This window comes from Sciurus vulgaris, assembly GCF_902686455.1.
Source record: "Sciurus vulgaris genome assembly, chromosome: 12".
NCBI classification, from domain to species: Eukaryota; Metazoa; Chordata; class Mammalia; order Rodentia; family Sciuridae; genus Sciurus; species Sciurus vulgaris.
Window position 1 is genome coordinate 107,018,268 of NC_136473.1, and position 19,852 is coordinate 107,038,119.

Below are 19,852 nucleotides of genomic sequence, written 5' to 3' on the forward strand. Positions count from 1 at the left end.
GTTGCCATACATTCTCTCTGCCTCAGTTCCTGCCTCGCGTGATTTGGGCACAGAGGACTGTCCTCTGACTCACTGCACCCTTCTTGCCCGAGTCTGAGAGCCACAGTCCTGAGCGTGTATCCCGACGTGGTGCTGCATTGAGCCTGCACCTTCCGTCCGAGGAACCCGGGGACACCCTGGACCAGTGTTCCTGGGGCTGCTGAGGGGAACGTGAGGCCAGGCTCCTAGAGCCAGAGTCATGCAGGCATAAGCTGACACGTCACGCAGAGCCACAGGACACGTGCCAGTGTGAACACGCCTCCTGTGTGACGGACCTTGGGTCATGGATGGGTCACGGCTTCAGGCTGTCCGCCAGGTAAAGCAGCGTCCTATGAAAGGGACGCCTGCCTTCCGCTCCCCGCATTTCCTGCCAGGGCATGGTTGCTGGTTGCTGTGTTCCTGGGGGGCTCTCAAAACAGTGAGTTAAAACAATGATCTTTGATTTGATTTTAAAAAGTCAGTCTGAAAAGTCTTGAGGAAGCACCCCTTTACAGTTAGCTCCTCCTAGTAGTCACCTCAGTAAGTCTAAGAAATTACTTTCTAATGAGGCATGCCATAATTTCAGCTTTAATACAAATGATTTATTTCTAAACCAAAGCACACACAGTTGTGGTGATTTGTGTGACACTGTTATCGGTAGTGATAGGGTACTTAGAATTCTATGAAAATTCCTTAAGGTAGGAGATTCCGTTGTTCCAAAGAGGCAACTGCTGGGGAGGTTATCTTCTTCCGCTGATGTGCCAGAGCTCAGGACTCAGACTGCCTGCGTCAGTGCCTTGTGTCCATCATTTACTGGCTGTGTTCCTCGACCGAGTCTCTTAACTTCTCTGGACTTTAGTTTCCTTATCTGTAAGAAGAGAATTACAATAATTCTGACACCGTAGAACTTTTATCACATTAAATGAGTTCATCCTATATAAAGCACTGAGTACCCAGCCCATAGTAATTATTTAATACTTGCGATTATGATATTCTACTGCAAAAAAATAGCCTAAAATGTAATACAGATGCACTTTGACTTATGACGGGGTTATGACCAACAGACTTAATTGTAAAATACCATATGCGGAAAATGCATTTAACATATCCGACCTATTCACAGCTTAGCAACACTGTACCCTGGAGAGTGCCCACTTGTCGACTGCCTGATTGCAGGCCGCCTGGGAGCTGGGCCCACTGTTGCTTCCCAGCATCACAAGAGTACCGGACCACCCATTGCTAGCCTTGGGAAAGATCATGTATCAAAGTTCCAAACATGGTTTCCACGGAACACATATGGCTTTCCCACCATGTAAAGTCAAACAATCGTGTCAGACCTTCCTAAGTTGGGGACTGTCCGTGTCTGTTTGACCTGACCCTCTTCGTTCTGTCTGACAGGGTACACCCTCCTACACTGTGCTGCGGCCTGGGGTCGTCTGGAAACCCTGAAAGCCCTGGTGGAACTGGATGTCGATATAGAAGCGCTAAACTACAACAACGAACGAGCTCGGGACGTTGCCGCTCGGTATTCCCAGGCTGAGTGCGTCGAGTTTCTGGACTGGGCAGGTGAGGATGCTCCGTGGTGGAAACTGACTGACGTGATGGAGAGGGACCATTAGCATCTCACCCTCCATCTAGAGGTTTCATTTGTAGGCACAACTGCAGTAACTACTGGCAATAACATGACATGTTCCTATTTCACTATTGGCCTAAACTATTGCACTTAGTAGGAGCTGTATATATTGGAAATTGTGGATCTACCAACAGCTAACAATTTAACAAATAATTTTCCATAAGGCTATACATACGACATGTTCAAGGCTGTTTTCTTAGAGACTCAGGCAAAGTAGATTATTCCTTAATTGTCTAAAAAATAGCATATTCCAGTAATATTTTTAATTCCACAGATTAAAAAATTATAATTAAGAAAATATTTGTTTGGGTAAAGTTACTCTATGGTGTTAGTAATCAGAATGATAGTTACCCTTGTGGCATGAGAGGACTTCTGGGATGTAGTGTCTTTTTCTTAATTTGGGTGCTGGTTATGAAAATTCATTGAGCTGTATACTTATGATTTGTGTACTTTTCTGTTTGTCTATTAGACTTCAATACAAAGTTCAAAAAACTATGTGCTACAACCATGTAGATATCGCTGAAAGAAATTTCAGGAAAGTACACCTGTGTAAATTTGTATGGGTACAAACGTTGACTTAAAAACCCCAAGGCCCTGGGTTTGATCCCTAGCACCCAAAAAACAAAAAACAAAAAACAAAAAAACAAAAAAACAACCCAGTACTTCGGAAGTCCAAGCATTTATTTTGCCTGGCATTCATGTTTTTAGCAAGCATTTGTTCAGTGCCCACTATTCAATGTGCCAGTGTCGCTGTGGGGACAACTGGTTCCTGCCTTCTGGATATGTGTTGGGGGGAACGATCACCTATAAACACAGTCACCAGTTATGTGATTACACCAGTGAGATTTTGGTGACAGTAGAGCAGGCCGTCCATGCTACGGGGCCGTCAGAGAACATGAAGTCAACCTGGTGGGGCTGGGCTGGGCCTTGGGGGATGGGTGGGATTGGAAGACACGATAGAAGGGAAAGAGACGGGAATGAAGGTGGCGTGTTGGGGCCAGATTGCTTTGGTGAGGCAGTCAGTCATCGTTGGCACGGGTAGGCTGTGGCACGGTAGGGTAACAAAAGGGTTGAGTGCGTGGCCTCTGGTGTCTCCACTGGAAACCTGTATGACCTTGGACAAGTTACTTGAATGCTCTACACCTTGGCTTCCCTTTCTGAAAAAGGGGCGGTGGCTGTCTTCTTGAGAGCTCAGGAGTGAAACGAGGTGATACAGAGCACCAAGCACAGCACCTGACACGTGGTCAGCGCTCGCAAAACGCTGCTGCGGTGACCGCGGCCGGAGCATACTGAGTGCCAGGCCAAGCCTCTTCATTAGACTCGGGGAGCCATGTTAGTAAGGAGGGATTCTGTCTTAGTTGGATGGAAATCCAGAGAGTTTTGGAAAATTTCAGCAAAGATTGTGGCCAAAACAATGACCGAGGCCCCTAAAGAACCATTTTTATCCTTAGATAAGTTCCTCTCAATAGATTTCCTGTGCGATCTCCATGTGTGACTGAGCTACACTTGTGCGTGAGTGTGTGTGTGTGTGTGTGTGTGTGTGTAGTGTCCTCTGGCTCCTCCTCCTCCTCCTCCACTTTTCTTCCTCTTTAATTCGCGGTGCTTAACTTTCTTAGAGGAAGAATTGGTGGGACACCTGCTTCAGGTACTTGGTCATCGTGGACGTGGTGGCCAGCAGTCTGCAGAGTATTTGGTCAATGTCATAGATGGATGGGCTTTCTAGAGCATTGCCAGATTTATCTAAGGAGGCTTGCTTTTTCAGCTGAAAGGAGAGAAGCGAATGTCATAGATTGCATCTTAGTTTGAGTTTAATCTATACTCTGAACATATAAGCTTAAATTCTATTCAAATACACACATCCACCATTTACATAAAAGAAAACTTACTATAGAAAAAAGGTATAAACGCAGAAGAAATGCTTGTTTATATACATGCGGTATCGGATTACTTGACCAAGATCACTGTCAGCCACATGTCATCAGTGCTGTCTGTGTTAGAGCACTGTGCTGGGGCAGTTAGTTCAATATTATCAGAACGTTTTCCTTCCTGAACATGTAAGACCCTAAATCATAGGCATTTTAAAAACAGGGGAACACTCCTAGATATATAAGCTATTCTGAAGGTCAAGAAGGTTTTCCTGGTTGTTGTCTGTAGTCTGGGTTTGGTCAGGGGGTTTTAAGATGGCCTCAAACTGTGGTGTCATCTGCTGGCAAGGCAGGAAATTAGTCAAGGAGCTCTGTTTCTCAGAAAGTTCCTAACACTAGAAATGAATTTACTATCCATTTAAAAAGTACATGCCAACTTCCCTACTTAGCGTTTTGGACAGACCCAGAAAGAATCTAAGAGCTCTGTTGTTCCAGACCCTTGGTTTCGCAGGACAGTTGGGGAGGAGGGGACGAAGCCCCGACGGACGGCGCCCCCTTTCTGCACATTCCTCGCCGGTGGTACGCTGCTTTTCTGCTGTGTTTTGAGACTTGAAATAGAAGGGCTGGGCCAGGCGAGGTTAAGGCCCTTCTATTCATGACACACTTACGTGCAAGGCACTCTGCCAGATGTTGGGGATGAGTGGGGAGGGGCAGGTTGCAAAGAGGAATAACCTTTCTTCAAAGAAATGGCTGATCTTACGTTCTAAACTCTCAGATGCTGTCACCGTTACTGTTTACACCATGAATTCACCTTTTTTTGGTGTTTCTTCCATTTCATCCACAGATAATGCCCAGATAAGACAGACAGGATTAAAACGAGAGCTTGCGCTAAGATATAAGTGAGGTGCAAACAACTCTGAAGTAGGTCCATGTTGGCAAAGTTGCAGCACAGTCTGTCCAGAGGGTAGGGCAGACAGTGAGAGGGAGGAGGCTTCACTTTCAGATAGTGCACTTCTTCTGGAAAAATCTCCCATCCAACCTTTGTCCAGATTGTTCCATCACAAATGCAGACACTCTTCCTGAAGAAGCAGGTAAGCAACAGAAGAAGAACCAGGGATAGTCCTCGGTCAGATGCCATTCTTTCTCACTGGGGAAGAAAACTTCTAGCTAAAAAATTGATCAGAGACAGAGCAGAATGTGCCCTGAGTACCAGTTCATATGGTGCTTCAGTTGAAGCATTTCAGAAAATCGTGCTGGTCAGCAAAATATACCTGGCAAGATGCAGCAATGGTTATTGTACCGTCATGGGTCACGGTGATACAGGAATAAATTCAGTGATGTCATAAAGAACTGCTCTGGAACTGAGAGGTGTCACCTGACCAATCCCCTGAGGTCTCTTGGAGATACCTCTTGTTGCCTTTTGCTCGCAAGGTTTGAGTTTCTTTAATGAAGAATTTACTAATATTTTGCTGATTAATAAATTCAACAATAAGTATGTCAGCATATTAATAAAATCTCCTGGAAACAATAACCCTTGGTGCTGTCAGGCTGTGGATGAAGGCAAGGGAGATGGCATGGCATGGGAAAAAAGATAAGGTGGTGAGGAGGTGGGTACGTGATTAAAAGGTGGCCTGCAGACCTTGCTTTGAAGGAGCTAACAGTCTGTTAGTAAGAGCAAAACCAAGAAGATAACAGAGACGGAGTAAGAAGAGAGCTACATGAAATCATACCAGGCAGCATTGAGGAGGCAATGAGTTCTCCCTGGGGCGGTTGGGACGTTTCACAGAACGTTATTTGAGTGGGCCTCAAAGAATGAGTAGAATTTGGGTAGGTGGCCACGCAGAGAGGACTTCTCAAAATTACCAGGAAATAAATAAATATGCTTATTTATTTATGTTTTGCAGCCCTGGGGAATGAACCCAGGTGTTCAGTAGTAAACTGTGAAAGGAAGGGGATAAATTGAGGGGAAAAACTATTAAGCAAAAAGGGAACAGGGCATGATGGTTTGGGAAATTCCCAGCCCATCCAGATTGCAAAAGGCACTGCTGAAGAGTGTCCCCCGAAGGCTTGTGTCTAAGGGCCTGGTCCCCAGCTGTGCTGTGGGGAGGTGGTGGACCCTCAGGGTGGACCTCATGCAGCTCACCTTGCAGGTGGTTGTAGGGCCGCAGCGCCTTCTTTTCTGCTTGCTTGTTCCTGGCCCTGAGGTGAACGGCTTGGCTCCACACGTTCCTTGCTAGAACGTGCTGCCTAAGTGACTGTGGACTGAAGCTATGAAACTGAGCCACACCAAACCTTCTCTTTTTAGAAGCTGACTATCTCAGCCCTCTTACTATGTAACAGAAAACCGGTTAACACCGGTTCTCAACTTAAGAAAGCCACTGTCCAGAAAATATGCTCTGGGGAGAAGGCCAGTGATGTGGTGGGACAGTTTTTTGTTAGTGCCGAAGAGATTAGGGAGTGTGGCTTACGGATCCCCCCAGCCAGCTCTGCAGAAGTCAGGGATGGGAGTGAGGTTATCCGTGAAAGACCTGTGGCGGAGCCCCATCTCAGGGACTGAATCTTGTGACAGGCTGGGAGACCCACAGGTTTTTGGGAATGTTACACCAGTAGAAATAGCAGCTAAGACAAAGGAACAAAGAGAGGACAAAGTTACTGTTCTCCCAAAATTCTAGAGAAATAGACTAAGAAAGCTATTTAGCTGTGAGCACATGGAATCTTTTGTGAAAAAGGAAGGAGTAGTGGCTGGGTAGAACCTCAAGTCCAGAGGGGAATCTTAAGCCACGGAGGATCATCCCCGGCCTCAATACCAAGGGAGGGGAATCTTCCCTGCTGTGTTTCAAAATTGCTTGGGATTGGTGATACCCTTCTTCCTGCTCTTTGCCCATTTCCAGATGGCAGCGTCTGTACCTTCTTCTCTGCCCATCCCATCTTACTGTCTAGAAGAAGATAACTTGTTTTCAATTTGCCAGGTCCGCGGAGAGAGAGGTGTCTGCCTTGGGATTGGTCATGCCAAGCCTCACCTATACTTTGTTTAGATGATTAAAAATCTGAGGTTTGAGAGTTTTGAGTTGTGACATTTAGATGAGGATTGGGGTAGAGTCGATGTCGTAATGATTCACGGGGATGTTGGGCTGGCGGGAATGTATTTCGGACGTGGGGTAGACGTGGATTCTGAAGGAGGGAGAGTGAAGGCTGCGGTGGGCTGAGTGATGGGTACCACAGATACCCAGGGTTTAACCCCTGGAGCTGACGACTTCTACCTCAGAGGGAGGAAGGGACTTTGCAGGTCCTTGAGTCAAGAATCTTGAGATGGGCAGATTATCCCGGATTATCCAGGTGGGATCTCAATCTAACTATGGTATCCTTATGAGTGAAAGGCAGAGGGAGGTGCACACGGAGGAGAAGGGGATTTGAAGGTGGGAGCAGGGGTCAGGTGGTGTGTCTGAGTGATGGAGCAAGGGGCCACAGGCGGCAGTCGACTGGAGACCAGGGGACCCGAGCTCTGATTGCCCCTCTGGGACTGTGAGGGGATGAGTTTGTGTTGTTTCAAGCCACCCCACGAGTGGTGATTTTATATAGCAGTCCCCGAAGACGAACACACCAGCATTTAAATTAATTTGGGACTAATCTAATTTACAATGTTCACTGTTTCAGCTGGGAATATGATAAGTCCTTCCATTTACTTGAGTCTTTTATTTACGACAGCAGTTAATATAACTATTTGAACAGGTCTTGCAGATGCTGTGATAACACTGCTACGGGTGCTACAGCGAATGGAGTTTTGCTTTTTTGTTTTTTTTTTTTAAAGAGGAAAGCTATTTTTGAATTTTTATGAGGGATCGAGAGGAATAAAGCAAGTGACAGCCTGTCTGTTAGAAATATTTTTTGTGGTTCCTTTTGCCAGAAGAGATGTTTTAATGGATACATGCTCTTGGGAATCAGGTTTCATGTTTTATATTTCCTTTGTTTTTCAAAACACTTAGCACAATTCTAGAAACACACCGAGTGCTCCAAAAAAATGACAAGAAATCTCTGACACACAACTCTTTACAAAATTCAAGATATGTAATGTACTTTGTGAACAGTTGAGCATATATACATATATGTGTGTATGTGTGTACTGGCGAGCGAACCCAGGGGCACTTTACCATGAAGCCACACCCCGCAGCCCTTTCTGATTTTTATTTTGAGAGACCTTCTCACTTGGTTCTCCAGGCTGGCCTTGAACTCGTCTTCCTCTTGCCTCAGCCTCCCAGTTAGCTGGGATTACAGATGTGCACCCCCACACCCTCTTACTGTCTTTCAGATGCAAGACTGGCTCTGAAAAAATACATCACGAAGGTCACTTTAACCATTACAGACCCAGAAAAGGGACCAGGGAAGCTTCTGAAGGAAGACAAGGTACTGCACGGTGATCGTTTCTTGTCCTGGAAGTCCTGAGCGTTTTGTCTCGGGTCTTACTTCCCACACTAGTGCTCTAGAGATGGGCAGGGAGGGAAGGGGAAGGAGGGGTGAGGGCAGGGGAGAGGAGGGGGTGGAGCCTCCCTTGCTTCCCACCTGCTAGTAAGAGACAGCCTGCACAAAATGGAATGAGGTCACGTTAAGGAGTGACACAGAGGTGACTAAACGTCACCCCCGACAGTGTGGATGAAGGTTAGAAATGTAATGCTGAGTGGAAACCACTCACCATAGACTACAGGAATTTTTATAAAGCTTGAAAACAAACTGTATCATTTTGGAACACCTACATATGGGGGCAAATTTTTTTTTTTTTTTTAAAGGCAAACAAAGGAATGAGCAAAGATGTGGTTCTCTCCTGGAGGTGCTGCTGGGGTAGGGAGCGCGGAACTGAGCTGGGAGTACTGGTAGTTTCCTGTTCTTCTGGTGCAGCCCCTGCGGTCTCCTGATGTTCATTTCATTGTTTTCCTTCAAAATTTAGATGTAATTATACATTTTAATATATGTGCATGAGCACATATAGAATACATGTATTTTAACGTATCAAATTTTCCATAATGGGGAAAAAGATCCCTAGATATGAAGATAACTAATTTCAAAGCCAGCTTGATACCTTGCTATATTTAAGTACTGTCTGGACTAGTTCAGATGTGCATTAAATATATGCTCCTGGTATCAGACAGAAATACATTTTGGTTTTAAATTCTCTTATGCATTTCTGTGCAGGATGCTCTGTGAATTTTCTCTGACATAATTTATATGAAAAAGAATTAGCTATTGCTAAAAAGACATCAGCAAGTCTGAGAACTTGATCAGTTACACATCGCACTTGACCCTTATACAGCACTCTACAGCATCTCTTGTGAAACAAACAAGGTACAGGAAAAATTCTGTTGGAACAGCTTATGAAGCTATTAGATCTGCAAAAAGAAAATTTTCTTTGCACAAAGGAGTAGTGCTTTGTTAGTTATTAGAAAGGTCTTTTAATTTCAAGTTTTAAAAATTTAGTTATCTGAACTAGAAAGTGTAAACTCTGAAATAACCAGAAAAAAAATAAAAGAAACATCTAAAACAAACTTAATAGTTTTTCCTTTTCCATTTCCAGTCTTTTACCATGAGGCTCTAATAATAATCTTGTGTTAATTTCATCATATTTTTTCCTTCACTTACAAAAGCATATGTATGTTCCCATATAATAGGGGTTAAGGGATATTTTATTTTTATAAAAATGGGATAATACTAGTAATATTATTCTGTAATTTGCTTCCCCCTCTTAATAATATATAAATACATGTATAATTATATATGTAATATATAATATATAAATATATATACATATATAAATATATAAAAAATGTATATATATACATATATTTAAGGTAGTGGGGTTTGAATCCAGGGGCAAGCTACCAGAGAAGCACATCCCCAGCGCTCCAGGTCTCACGAAGTTGCTGAGGCTGGCCTGGAACTTGCCTCAGCCTCCCTAGTGGTTGGGCTTGCAGGTGTGCGTGGATGTGCTGGGCTCCTTGTAATGATATCTTATGAACACCTTTCTAAATCCACTTCTGCATCATAAATTTATTCTGTTCTCTTTATTATTACAAAGCATAGTGCGGTGAACATTTTTCTTTTATTTCGCTTTTTAATTGCATTCTTCAACTGACACATTGTACATATTTATGAGGTACAGGGTGATAAACGTCTTAAATCAGACTTCAGAAGTTTGCAGTGCTGTGCAGTGAGGTGATTTCACAATGTGGATGGAGAGGCGTCCAGGGAGACCGAGCTTTTTTTGGAGAGATCAGCTACCAGTGGCCTGTTGGTTGCCTGCAGCGCACACGGTTGGGCTCTTTTCTAGCCTTTGCAAAGCTCCGTCACAGGGCTTAAAGAAAGGTGCAAGAACATGCAAGTCTTCTTGACTCTCGGTGATGAGTTCTGTTAACTCACTTCCCACCATGTGAGAGCTGCATTGTTCAGTTCAGTATCCAAAGTCCCATGTTGCTATTTAAGGTCGAATGATTTAAAATTAAGCAGAATTTAGATTCATTTCCTCAGTCACCCTAGTCACATTTCTAGGACTCAAGAGCTATTTAATGGCTACTGCGTTGGCCAGCGCAGACCCGGAACAGTCCAGCTCCCCGGGTGGACGGGCTTGTGCTGGCGTGGAGATGCTGCAGCTGGGGCTGTAGCTCTGGTAGAACACAGCAGGGGCCCAGCATGAGCAAGAGCCTGGGCTCCACCCCTGTCACGTCAGGGGACAAAAGACCAGTGCCTAGAGGTACTATAGAGTCTTGCAGTTTTCCAACAAATAGGCGGAAAATAAATTCTCTATTTCTGTCCCTAGAACCACGTCCTCAATGCGTGTCGTGCAAAAACCGAGTGGCTGGAAACCCACACAGACGCTTCCATTGACGAGCTTTTTGAGCAGAAGCAACTGTTGGAAGATACCGTGACTCCCATCCTTGTGAAGATGACTATGCCACGTGAGTTTTGGATAAAAGATGGTCGGAAGGATGGAAATCAGCTTCAGTGTTGTTGTTTCTGAGAAACTGTGATTTTTTTTTATTTTATTGTAAACAAATGGGGTACAACTTTTTCTCTCACGTGAAGTAGAGGTGTACTATTTGTGTAGTCATACATTTACATAGGGTAGTGGTGTTTGATTCGTTCTGTTATTTTTTCCTTCCCCCCCACCCTCCCATGCCCCTCTTTTCCCTCTATATAGTCCCTCCTTCCTCCATTCTTGCCTCCCTCCCACCCCCCATTATGTGTCATCATGCGCTTATCAGCGAGATCATTTGTCCTTTGGCTTTTTGAGATTGGCTAATCTCACTTAGCATGATATTCTGCAGTTTCATCCATTTGCCTGCAAATGCCATAATTTTATTTTTCTTTATGGCTGAGTAATATTCCATTGTATATATATATACCACAGTTTCTTTATCCATTCATCAATTGAAGGGCCTCTAGGTTGGTTCCATAATCTGGCTATTGAAACCGTGATCTTAACAGTCCATTAAATAGTCGTTAACTTTGTTACAAGCACTAATTCATGATACAGCTCCCTATTTCATTATTAATGAAAACTAATAATGATAACCGAATTCTTTATATAGGAAGTGCCTAATAATAATAATATTGACATTACTATTATCAGTCATCAAGTTTTATGTGATTACTATGCCTTATGATTTTGACTTGTGGTTCTCAAATACAGAAAGGGAGATAGGGCAACAGAATTAGAAAAAAAAAATGTTTTTTTTTCCCAGCATTTTAATTTTGTATTGGGGAAAAGCCTTCTGTGGGAATACCATGCTCATAGCGGAAAGTACTGTATCAGCCCTGGTGGCAGGCATACCTGAGATTCTTAAAATAACAGCTTTAGTGGGATACAGTTCTCCTACTATAAAAGTCATCTTTTCAAAGGGCCCATTCAATGGCTTTCAGTATAGTCAAAAAGCTGTATAGTTATCACTACTCTCTTAACTTTGGTACATTTTACTACCCGAAAAGGAAACCCTGTGCTATTAGCAGACTCTTCCCATTCCTCCCTGCCCAAGCCCTGCAACCACTAACTTACTTTCCCTGTCTCTATGGATTTGTCTGTTCTGAACATTTCATAAATTAAAAAAACAAAAAAACAAAAAACATGTGCTGTCTTTTGTGGCTGGTGTCTGCCACTTAGCATGTTTTTAAGGTTCACCCACGTTGGGACATGTAGCAGGTCTTCTTTCCTTTTGATGACTGAAAACTTTCCACACATGGATACAAATTTAATCCATCCATCAGTTGATGGACATTTAATTTCCACTCTTTCTCTTATTAAAACAATGCTGCTGTGGGCTTTTATGTATAAATTTTTGTGTGGCCACCTGTTTTCATTTTTCTTTGATATATAAATAGAAGTGAAATTGCTGGGCCACGTGGTAGCTGTGTCTGAGCTTTTGAGGAGCTGCTAAACTGTGTGTTCTATTTTATATCCCTATCAGTAGCATATAGGGATTTCAGTTTCTCTATCTTGGTCAACATTTGTTATTGCCTTTATTTGTTTATTTTTATGTGGTGCTGAAGTGGAACCCAGTGCCTCACACATGCTAAGCAAGCACTCTGCCACTGAGCTACAGCCCCAGTCCCTTGTTAGTCTTTTTATACGTTAGCCATCTTGCATGGTGTGAAGTGGTATCTTACTATAGTTCTGATTTGCATTTTCCTAATTACTAATAATCTTTTATGTTTTTATTTGCCATTTGTATATTTGCTCTGGAGAAATGTTTGATTCTTTGTCATTTTTAAGTTGGGTTGTCTTTTTATTATTTATTTTTTTGTTGACACTAGGATTGAAACTAGGGGTGCTTTACCACTAAACTACATGCCCAGTCCTTTCTATTTTCTTTTATTTATTTATTTATATATTTATTTATTTTTACAGACCGTATTTTGATTCATTGTACAACATTTCTATGGTTGTACACAAAGTAGATTCACACCATTCCTGTAATCATACATGTACATAGGGTAATAATGTCTGTTCTAGTCCACTATCTTTCCTTTCCCACCCCCTCCTGCTCCACTTCCCTCTACACAATGCAAAGTTCCTCCATTCTTCTCTTGCTGCCCCCCATCCTCCCCACCCACCCTTGTTATGTATCATCATCCACTTATCAGAGAAAACATTTGGCCTTTGGTGTTTTGGGATTGGCTTATTTCACTTAGCATGATATTCTCCAACTCCATCCATTTACAAGCAAATGGCATAATTTTATTCTTCTTTATAACTAGGTAGTAGTCCACTGTGTATATATACCACAGTTTCTTTATCCATTCATCTATTGAAGGGCATCTAGGTTGGTTCCACAATCTAGCTATTGTGAATTGAACTGCTATAAACATTGATGTGGCTGCTTTACTGTAGTATGCTGATTTTAAGTCCTTTGGGTATAAGCCGAGGAGTGGGATAGCTGGGTCAAAAAGTGGGTCCATTCTAAGTTTTCTGAGAAATCTCCATACTGCTTTCCAGAGTGACTGCACCAATTCGCAACTCCACCAGCAATGTGCGAGTGTGCCTTTTTCCCCACATCCACATCAACATTATTGCTTGTGTTCTTGATAATGGCCATTCTAATTGGAGTTAGATGAAATCCTAGGGTGCTTTTAATTTGCATTTCTCTAATTACTAGAGATGATCAGCATTTTTTCATATATTTGTTGATTTCCTGTATATCTTCTTCTGTGAAGTATCTGTCCAGTTCCTTAGCCCATTTATTGATTGGGGTCTTCGTATTTTTGGCGTAAAGTTTTGTAAGTTCTTTATAAGAGATTAGTGCTCTGTCTGAAGTGTGTATGGAAAAGATTTTCTCCCACTCTGTAGGCTCTCTTTTCACATTATTGATTGTTTCCTTTGCTGAGAAAAACTTTTTAGTTTGAATCCATCCCATTTATTGATTCTTACTTTTATTTCTTGCACTCTGGGGGTCTCGTTAAGGAAGTCTGGCCTTAAGCCAACATGATGAAGACTTGGACCTACTTTTTCTCGTATTTGGTGAAGGGTCTCAGGTCTAATTCCTAGATCCTTGATCCATTTTGAGTTGAGTTTTGTACAGGGTGCGAGATAGGGGTTTAGTTTCATTCTGCTGCATGTAGATTTCCAGTTTTCCCAGCACCATTTGTTGAAGAGGCTATCTTTTCTCCATTGTATGTTTTTGGCTCCTTTGTCTAGTATGATATAACTGTACTTATGTGGGTTTGTCTCTGTGTCTTCTATTTTGTACCATTGATCTATCTGTCTATTTTGGTCCCAACACCATGCCGTTTTTGTTACTATTATTCTATAGTAAAGTTTAAGGTCTGGTATTGTGATACCTCCTGCATCACTCCTTCTGCCCAGGATTGCTTTGGTTATTCTGGGTCTTTTGTTCTTTCGGATTAATTTCACGATTGCTTTCTCTATTTCTGTGAGGAATGTCATTGGGATTTTAATTGGAATTGCATTAAATCTGTATAGTGCTTTTGGAAGTATGACCATCTTGAGAATATTAATTCTGCCTATCCAAGAACATGGGAGATCTTTCCATCTTCTAAGGTTTTCCTTTGGTGTTCTGTAGTTTTCATTGTAGGGGTCTTTCACTTCTTTTGTTAGATTGATTCCCAAGTTTTTTTTTTTTTTTTTTGAGGCTATTGCGAGAGGAGTAGTTTTCCTAATTTCTCTTTCAGAGGATTCATCACTTATGAATAGAAGTGCATTAGATTTATGAGTATTGATTTTATATCCTGCTACTTTGCTGAATTCATTTATTAGTTCTAGAAGTTTTCTGGTGGAGTTTTTTAGATCCTCTAAATACAGAATCATGTCATTAGCAAATAGCGATAGCCAGAGTTCTTTCCTATTCATATCTCTTTAATTTTTTTGGTCTGTCTAATTGCTCTGGCTAGTATTTGAAGCACAATGCTGATTACAAGTGGTGAGAGAGGGCCTCCCTGTCTTGTTCCAGTCTTTAGAGGGAATGCTTTCGGTTTTTCTCCATTAAGAATGATGTTGGCTGTGATGCCCAGTTCTTTTTCTTTTTTTATTCTGAGATAGGGTCTTGCTAAGCTGCTGTGGTCCTCTCTAAGTCTCTGAGACTGGTCTCGAATTTGCAATTCTCCTGACTGAGCTTCCCAAGTAGCTGGAATCATAGGCATGAGTCACCACGCCTGGCTTTTTATTATTTAGTGTAAGAGTTCTTTGTAGTTTGGATACAGACCCCTTATCAGAATATGATTCTGATATCTTCTCCAATTCTGAGGATTATCTTTTCATTTTCTTAATTATATTTTTTAAATCATGAAAGATCTTAAATTCGATGAAGCATAATTTATCTGTTTTTGGTTTTCAGTGTCATATCCAAAAAACCATTGCCTGATCCAGGTTTACCAAGGTTTGATTCTTTTTCTTCTAGGAGTTTTGGGTCTTAGTTTCACCTGTAGTTCTGTGAGCCGTCTCGTATGGGTTTCATTCTTTTGTGTGTGGATGTCTCGCTCCTAAGATGTTTATGTTTATCAAAAGAGTCATTTATGAGTCATTTAATGGGTCAGGACACTTCACCTTGTCTAGGTGATGCGGCAGCATATTCCTTGCTGTCAATAACTGACACCTAGTTAGCATTCAGGCAGCACCCGCGATGGTTCCCTGAAGGCGGACAGGCTTTCGACCGTCTCTGTCTTTAAGGGGCCTGTCATCCTCTCGTCTGTAGGTCACACACATACACCTGAAAGGGTAAACTCAGTGCTGTATGTGTTCGGAGAAGCCAAAGTTGGAAAGACAGCATCGTGAAGAAAGAGGAACTGTCCCCCTGAAGCCAGAGTGAAGGGGGTGTGGAGGGGCTTCCGGGAGGAAGGCACCGGCTGAGCAGAGCTTCAGACAGGAGTAGAAGGAAGTGCCCATCTGCTCAATGCAGAGTCCGTCCAGCGGCAGGAGAGAAGGCTGCAGCGAGTCTTGATCATTTTATCACGACTGCTGCAGAAAGCTTAGATGTTTGGGCTTTATTTTCTGGGCAGTTGGGTGCTATTAAACAGGCTTTGGGGTTGAAGAGAGAGAGATTAAATGTGGAGAATAATGTCTCTTCTTGTAAAACGGATGGAGGAGAGGGAGAGAGACTCGTGTAGTCCAGGAGCCGGAGGATTCAGACCTGGGCTGCCACCTGTTCCACTGCTGGCACTGGCCTGGCCTGGCCCAAACCCTCTCCTGCAGTAGAATTGCCACTCCCTGCAAGTCCCCAGTGTCACGTCCCCACCAAGCACTTCCGTGTCATAGAATGTGAGACCTTGACGGATCCTCTGAAATGGTCTTCATCTTACATGAAGCAATGGAGACAAGAAAGGTTCACAACTTATGTAAACCGACTAGTCAGCGGCCAAACCAGGAAGGCTAATACCGATGATAGGAAAAGGTGACTCCCTGCTTTGCGTATTTAAACAACAAAGAGGAGGGAGTATTGGAGGGGAGGTACCAGTCACACCAGGGTTTCATCAGTGACCAGTTCAGCCTGGGACACAGTGATGTACCCCTTGCTCATTGTTCAGAAACTGGCTTCATTTGTTTCCTGTCACAAGCTAATTAAATGTAATTTTAAAATCTGCTTCGTTTCAGGTCCAGTGAAAAGTGCCAAATCTGTAACCTAAGCCATGGTCAGAAGAGAAGTCAAGATCACACTTTCCACGGAACATGCGTTTTGATTCTAGTATCAGCAAAGATAGACCTATTGATGCCCTTTGAAGTCAAAAAACTTGATGTGGGGTTTTATAAAAATGCTCAAGTACAAACTCAGTCATCCTTGCTTTGCTTCCCCTGTGGGGCATGCTGATGTGCGGACTTGCCTCTCCTGCAAGCTCAGGTCCCTGGCTTTCAAAGGTCCTTCAGGAAAGCTCTTGGATAGAAATCATTCACAAAGACTGTGTGGAGGCTTTGAAAAACCACTTAGAAAACCTAATTATTTTCTGTGTAACTGACATAAGAAATTTTCATTCAGTTGGGGAAGTCCATTAGAAAAAGACAACTATTTCCTGAGGGGGAAAAATTATTTTCCCTTTCTTAAAAAGAAATCTTAGCTTGACCTGGTGGTGCACGCCTGTAATCCCAGACACTCTGGAGGCTGAGCCAGCCTCAGCAACTTAATGAGGCCCCAAAGCGACTTAGAGAGACCCTGTCTCAAAATATTTTTAAAAAGGGCTGGGGAATGTGGCTCAGTGGTTAAGTGTCCCTGGGTTCAATCCCCTGGTACCAAAAAAACAAAAACAAAAACAAAAACAAAAACAAAACAAAAAAAAAACCTTAAAGACATTTTGGAACAAGGAAATAATTGTTCAGATAAGGGTCCTTTGGTTATAACTATTACTTTTTATTTACAAATTAAAATTTACCTGTAAGGTAAGATATAGTCTCTCAGTAAAATCCCTGTTTATCTTTAACTTCTTTCTATCTTTAGATTATTAAAAACAAATCTGTGTAGTTTTATATTTAGAAGCTTTCCCTATTCCGTAGGTTTGGCACTATAGATATAATGGAACTTCACACAGTATAGATACTATAATGGAACTCCATACAAGTATCCCTCCTGTTCTGTTTTATATTTCCTAGATTTTAAATGTCATTGTTGGTTTCCTATTGATGATTTGGAAAATCATTTTTTCTAGTTTATTCAGAAACCTTCTATGACCTTGTGGGAAAGTTTAATAGAAAAGAAAATGTTAACAAAAAATCCCATTTATTCCTTGTTGTCTCCCAAATTTTTAAAATTTTAAATTTTTAAAAATTTGGGATGTTTTTGATGCATGAGCACTTCAGTTTTAGTTTCCTTGAGCAAAAGCACAGGGTGATTTCCCGCCCCCCCGCCCCAGCGTTTCTGGGGGGCTCAGTGGGTGTTTATGGGACAGTACAAAGGAAATCTGTCTGTTCTTTTCATGCAGTATGCTTAGCAAGTAACAATTTGGGAAGAGCCCGGTGGCGCTTTTGTTTCTATTCTCTCTGTGCTTTCTGAACTTGATCTTGAAGACAGCACTACTTTCTAGGTGTGCGTTCCTGGTAAGTAGGGAGTGAATCCTGGGTTTAACCTCTGAGATTCCAAAAGAAGACTGAAACATTTCTGGTAACCCCCTAAAATAAAATAAAGCCCTCTCTCCCTTTTTTATTTATCTCTCAATCTTTATCCTCAGACTCTTTGTACCTTTTGATACATTTGCTGATGCTATGTTTATAAAACTCTTTGTATGGGCACCTTTATGCCAAGCACGATTCCTGTACTTTTTACAGTCTGCCTTTTTAGCTCCTTCACCAGCTCCTCTTCTGTGTCTTGCTCAGCTGTGGGAACCTCTCAGAATTCAGTCCTGAGCCTTGGTGAAGCAATTTGTAATTCTCTGCCCTATCACCCTCTCTATCCCCAATATGACAAAGAACTAATTGGGCCAGTAGCCTCCTTCTGTTTAATTGTTCACATTTTTGTCTCTGCAAGTGAATTAGGAGCTTTTTGAAGGTAGGGACTTGTTGTATTCTTCCTTATACCTAAAGAGTCTGTAAGATAGGAAATAGTAGGTGAATGAAATCGCTTTTAACACGACCTTTTTCTTAGAACTCATTGGTTCTTCATTCATCTCTAGAACTTCTCGCCTTTATAAAGATGACTCCCAAACCTTATTCCACACCTGCCTATGCCTTGCCCCATTTCACCCCTCCTCCTCCAACACACAGGCCGTGCACATCCAGCATTGTGACTCTTGTCTGGTTTCTGCTCCGACCTGTTTCCTAAGTCTCATCTTTCATGCATGTGAACCTAGTGATCACCCAGGGGTTCCTGGATCTCAGTTCCAAGATTCCTTTGATTGGGGATCTGAACATTCATTCATTTCTATAGGTCTGTAATTTTCATGTTTCCTGTTGCCTGTTGTGCTGAACTATAGATAGATTTGTGGACGAGTTAAGATGCCCTTGTACGTTGATTTAGAGTCTACCCAGGTAGCTGCATGTCTTTTTCTGAACTTCCAGGATAATTACTACTTCAGAGTTCATACCAATAATTCAAGATAGCCTGCACAGTATTTGAGAGGCATTCTGTTATGATAAATTCTACAGAGTGGTTCTTTAGATTTTTGTATTTCATTGATCAGAAAAATGTAAAAAAAAAAAACAAAAACAACAAAAACAGGTGGGGAGGAAATCGATATGATGTCATTAAGAAAACTACTATCTATACCACTTTCATTTAATAAAACACATTTTTACATCAGAAAAGTTGGGGAGATATGATCTCAGTGTAAGGCTTCACCTTTTAAATTAAATAGATTAAGCTTGATTTTAGAACTTTATGTTAGATTTATTGTTGTCATTTTGCCATGTGCAATGGAACTTCTGTTGTGAATCAGAACTGACTTGTGGCCCAGCCTCAGAACTGTGCTCTAGACAAGCAAAGCCCGTGGACCGCTGGAGAGGTTCTCATGGTGCTCTGGCTTGTGAAGGACTGACTACGGCAGGCCGTGCTCTCCAAGACAGCCCCTTCTCCCGTCTCACAAGCTCTTCTTGCGGTGTGGTTGGGACGTTCCTCAGGGAGAGATGGGTCTCTGTTCTCCCCTCTTGGATCTGGGCAGGCCTGAGATTACAGCGAAAGTGATTCCACGTGATCTCCAAGGCTAGATCATAAGCAGGATATGGCTTCTGCCTAATTCTCTTAAGATGCTCACTCTTAGAAGTCAGCCTGTGGAGAGACCTGCACGGAAAGGAACCCAGGCCCCAGGCCCCAGGTTACAGCCCTGGCTGAGCTCCAGCCAGCCATCTTCCCCAGCTTGCCAGGTATGTAAGTCATCCAGGAAGTGGATTCTTCAGTCAAGCCACCGAACTGATGCTGTATGCAGTAGAGACAAACTTTCTCTGCTGAGCCCTGCCAAAATTGCAGAGCTGTGAGTCAAATAAATGTTGTTTTAAGTGACTCAGTTTTGTGTTCTTTTATGTAAGCAATAATACATGAACATTTTGGAACCTGAAAGTGAGAAATTGACAAAACAACTGAAAACATGTGACACTGGCTTTGGGACTGCATGGTAGACAGAAACCAGAAAATTCTAGAGTGCAGTATGAGTTCAAACCTTCAGGCCTTGAGTGGAGCCTCTGTAGAAGTCTTCAGGGCCTCTAGTGGCTGCCTGTGGGAGTCTATCGGAAAGAGGGGAACCTGAGAAGCTGGAGAAAAGGGCCTTGTGATGAGATCATAATATGTGACTGCGCTGTTGTTTAAGTAATAAACCCTGATCCTGCTAAGAACTTTCCAGACTGCATGCCAGTGCCTCCTGGCTGCTTTTTTTTTTTTTTTTTTTAATTCATATTCATTGTAAACAAATGGGATACATCTTGTTTCTCTGT

The 19,852-nt window shown here is 42.4% G+C and overlaps 2 protein-coding genes across 2 annotated transcripts in view; one reads left to right on the forward strand and one right to left on the reverse strand.

The window, feature by feature from the left end:
• Positions 1–19,772, forward strand: part of ANKRD45 (ankyrin repeat domain 45) — a 34,019-nt gene extending 14,247 nt beyond the window's left edge. Inside the window, 5 exon segments of the mRNA XM_079107430.1 lie at positions 1,417–1,584; positions 7,823–7,917; positions 10,319–10,457; positions 16,100–16,128; positions 16,131–19,772. Of these exon segments, the coding sequence (XP_078963556.1) occupies positions 1,417–1,584; positions 7,823–7,917; positions 10,319–10,457; positions 16,100–16,128; positions 16,131–16,313 (614 nt within the window). The 3' untranslated portion in view covers positions 16,314–19,772.
• TEX50 (testis expressed 50) lies at positions 2,651–6,147 on the reverse strand. Its single transcript, XM_079107431.1, is given in 3 exon segments — positions 2,651–3,277; positions 3,279–3,413; positions 4,328–6,147. Coding segments are annotated over 3 exon segments (588 nt in total). The 5' UTR covers positions 4,655–6,147; the 3' UTR covers positions 2,651–3,151.
• Positions 19,773–19,852: the final 80 nt, after the last annotated feature.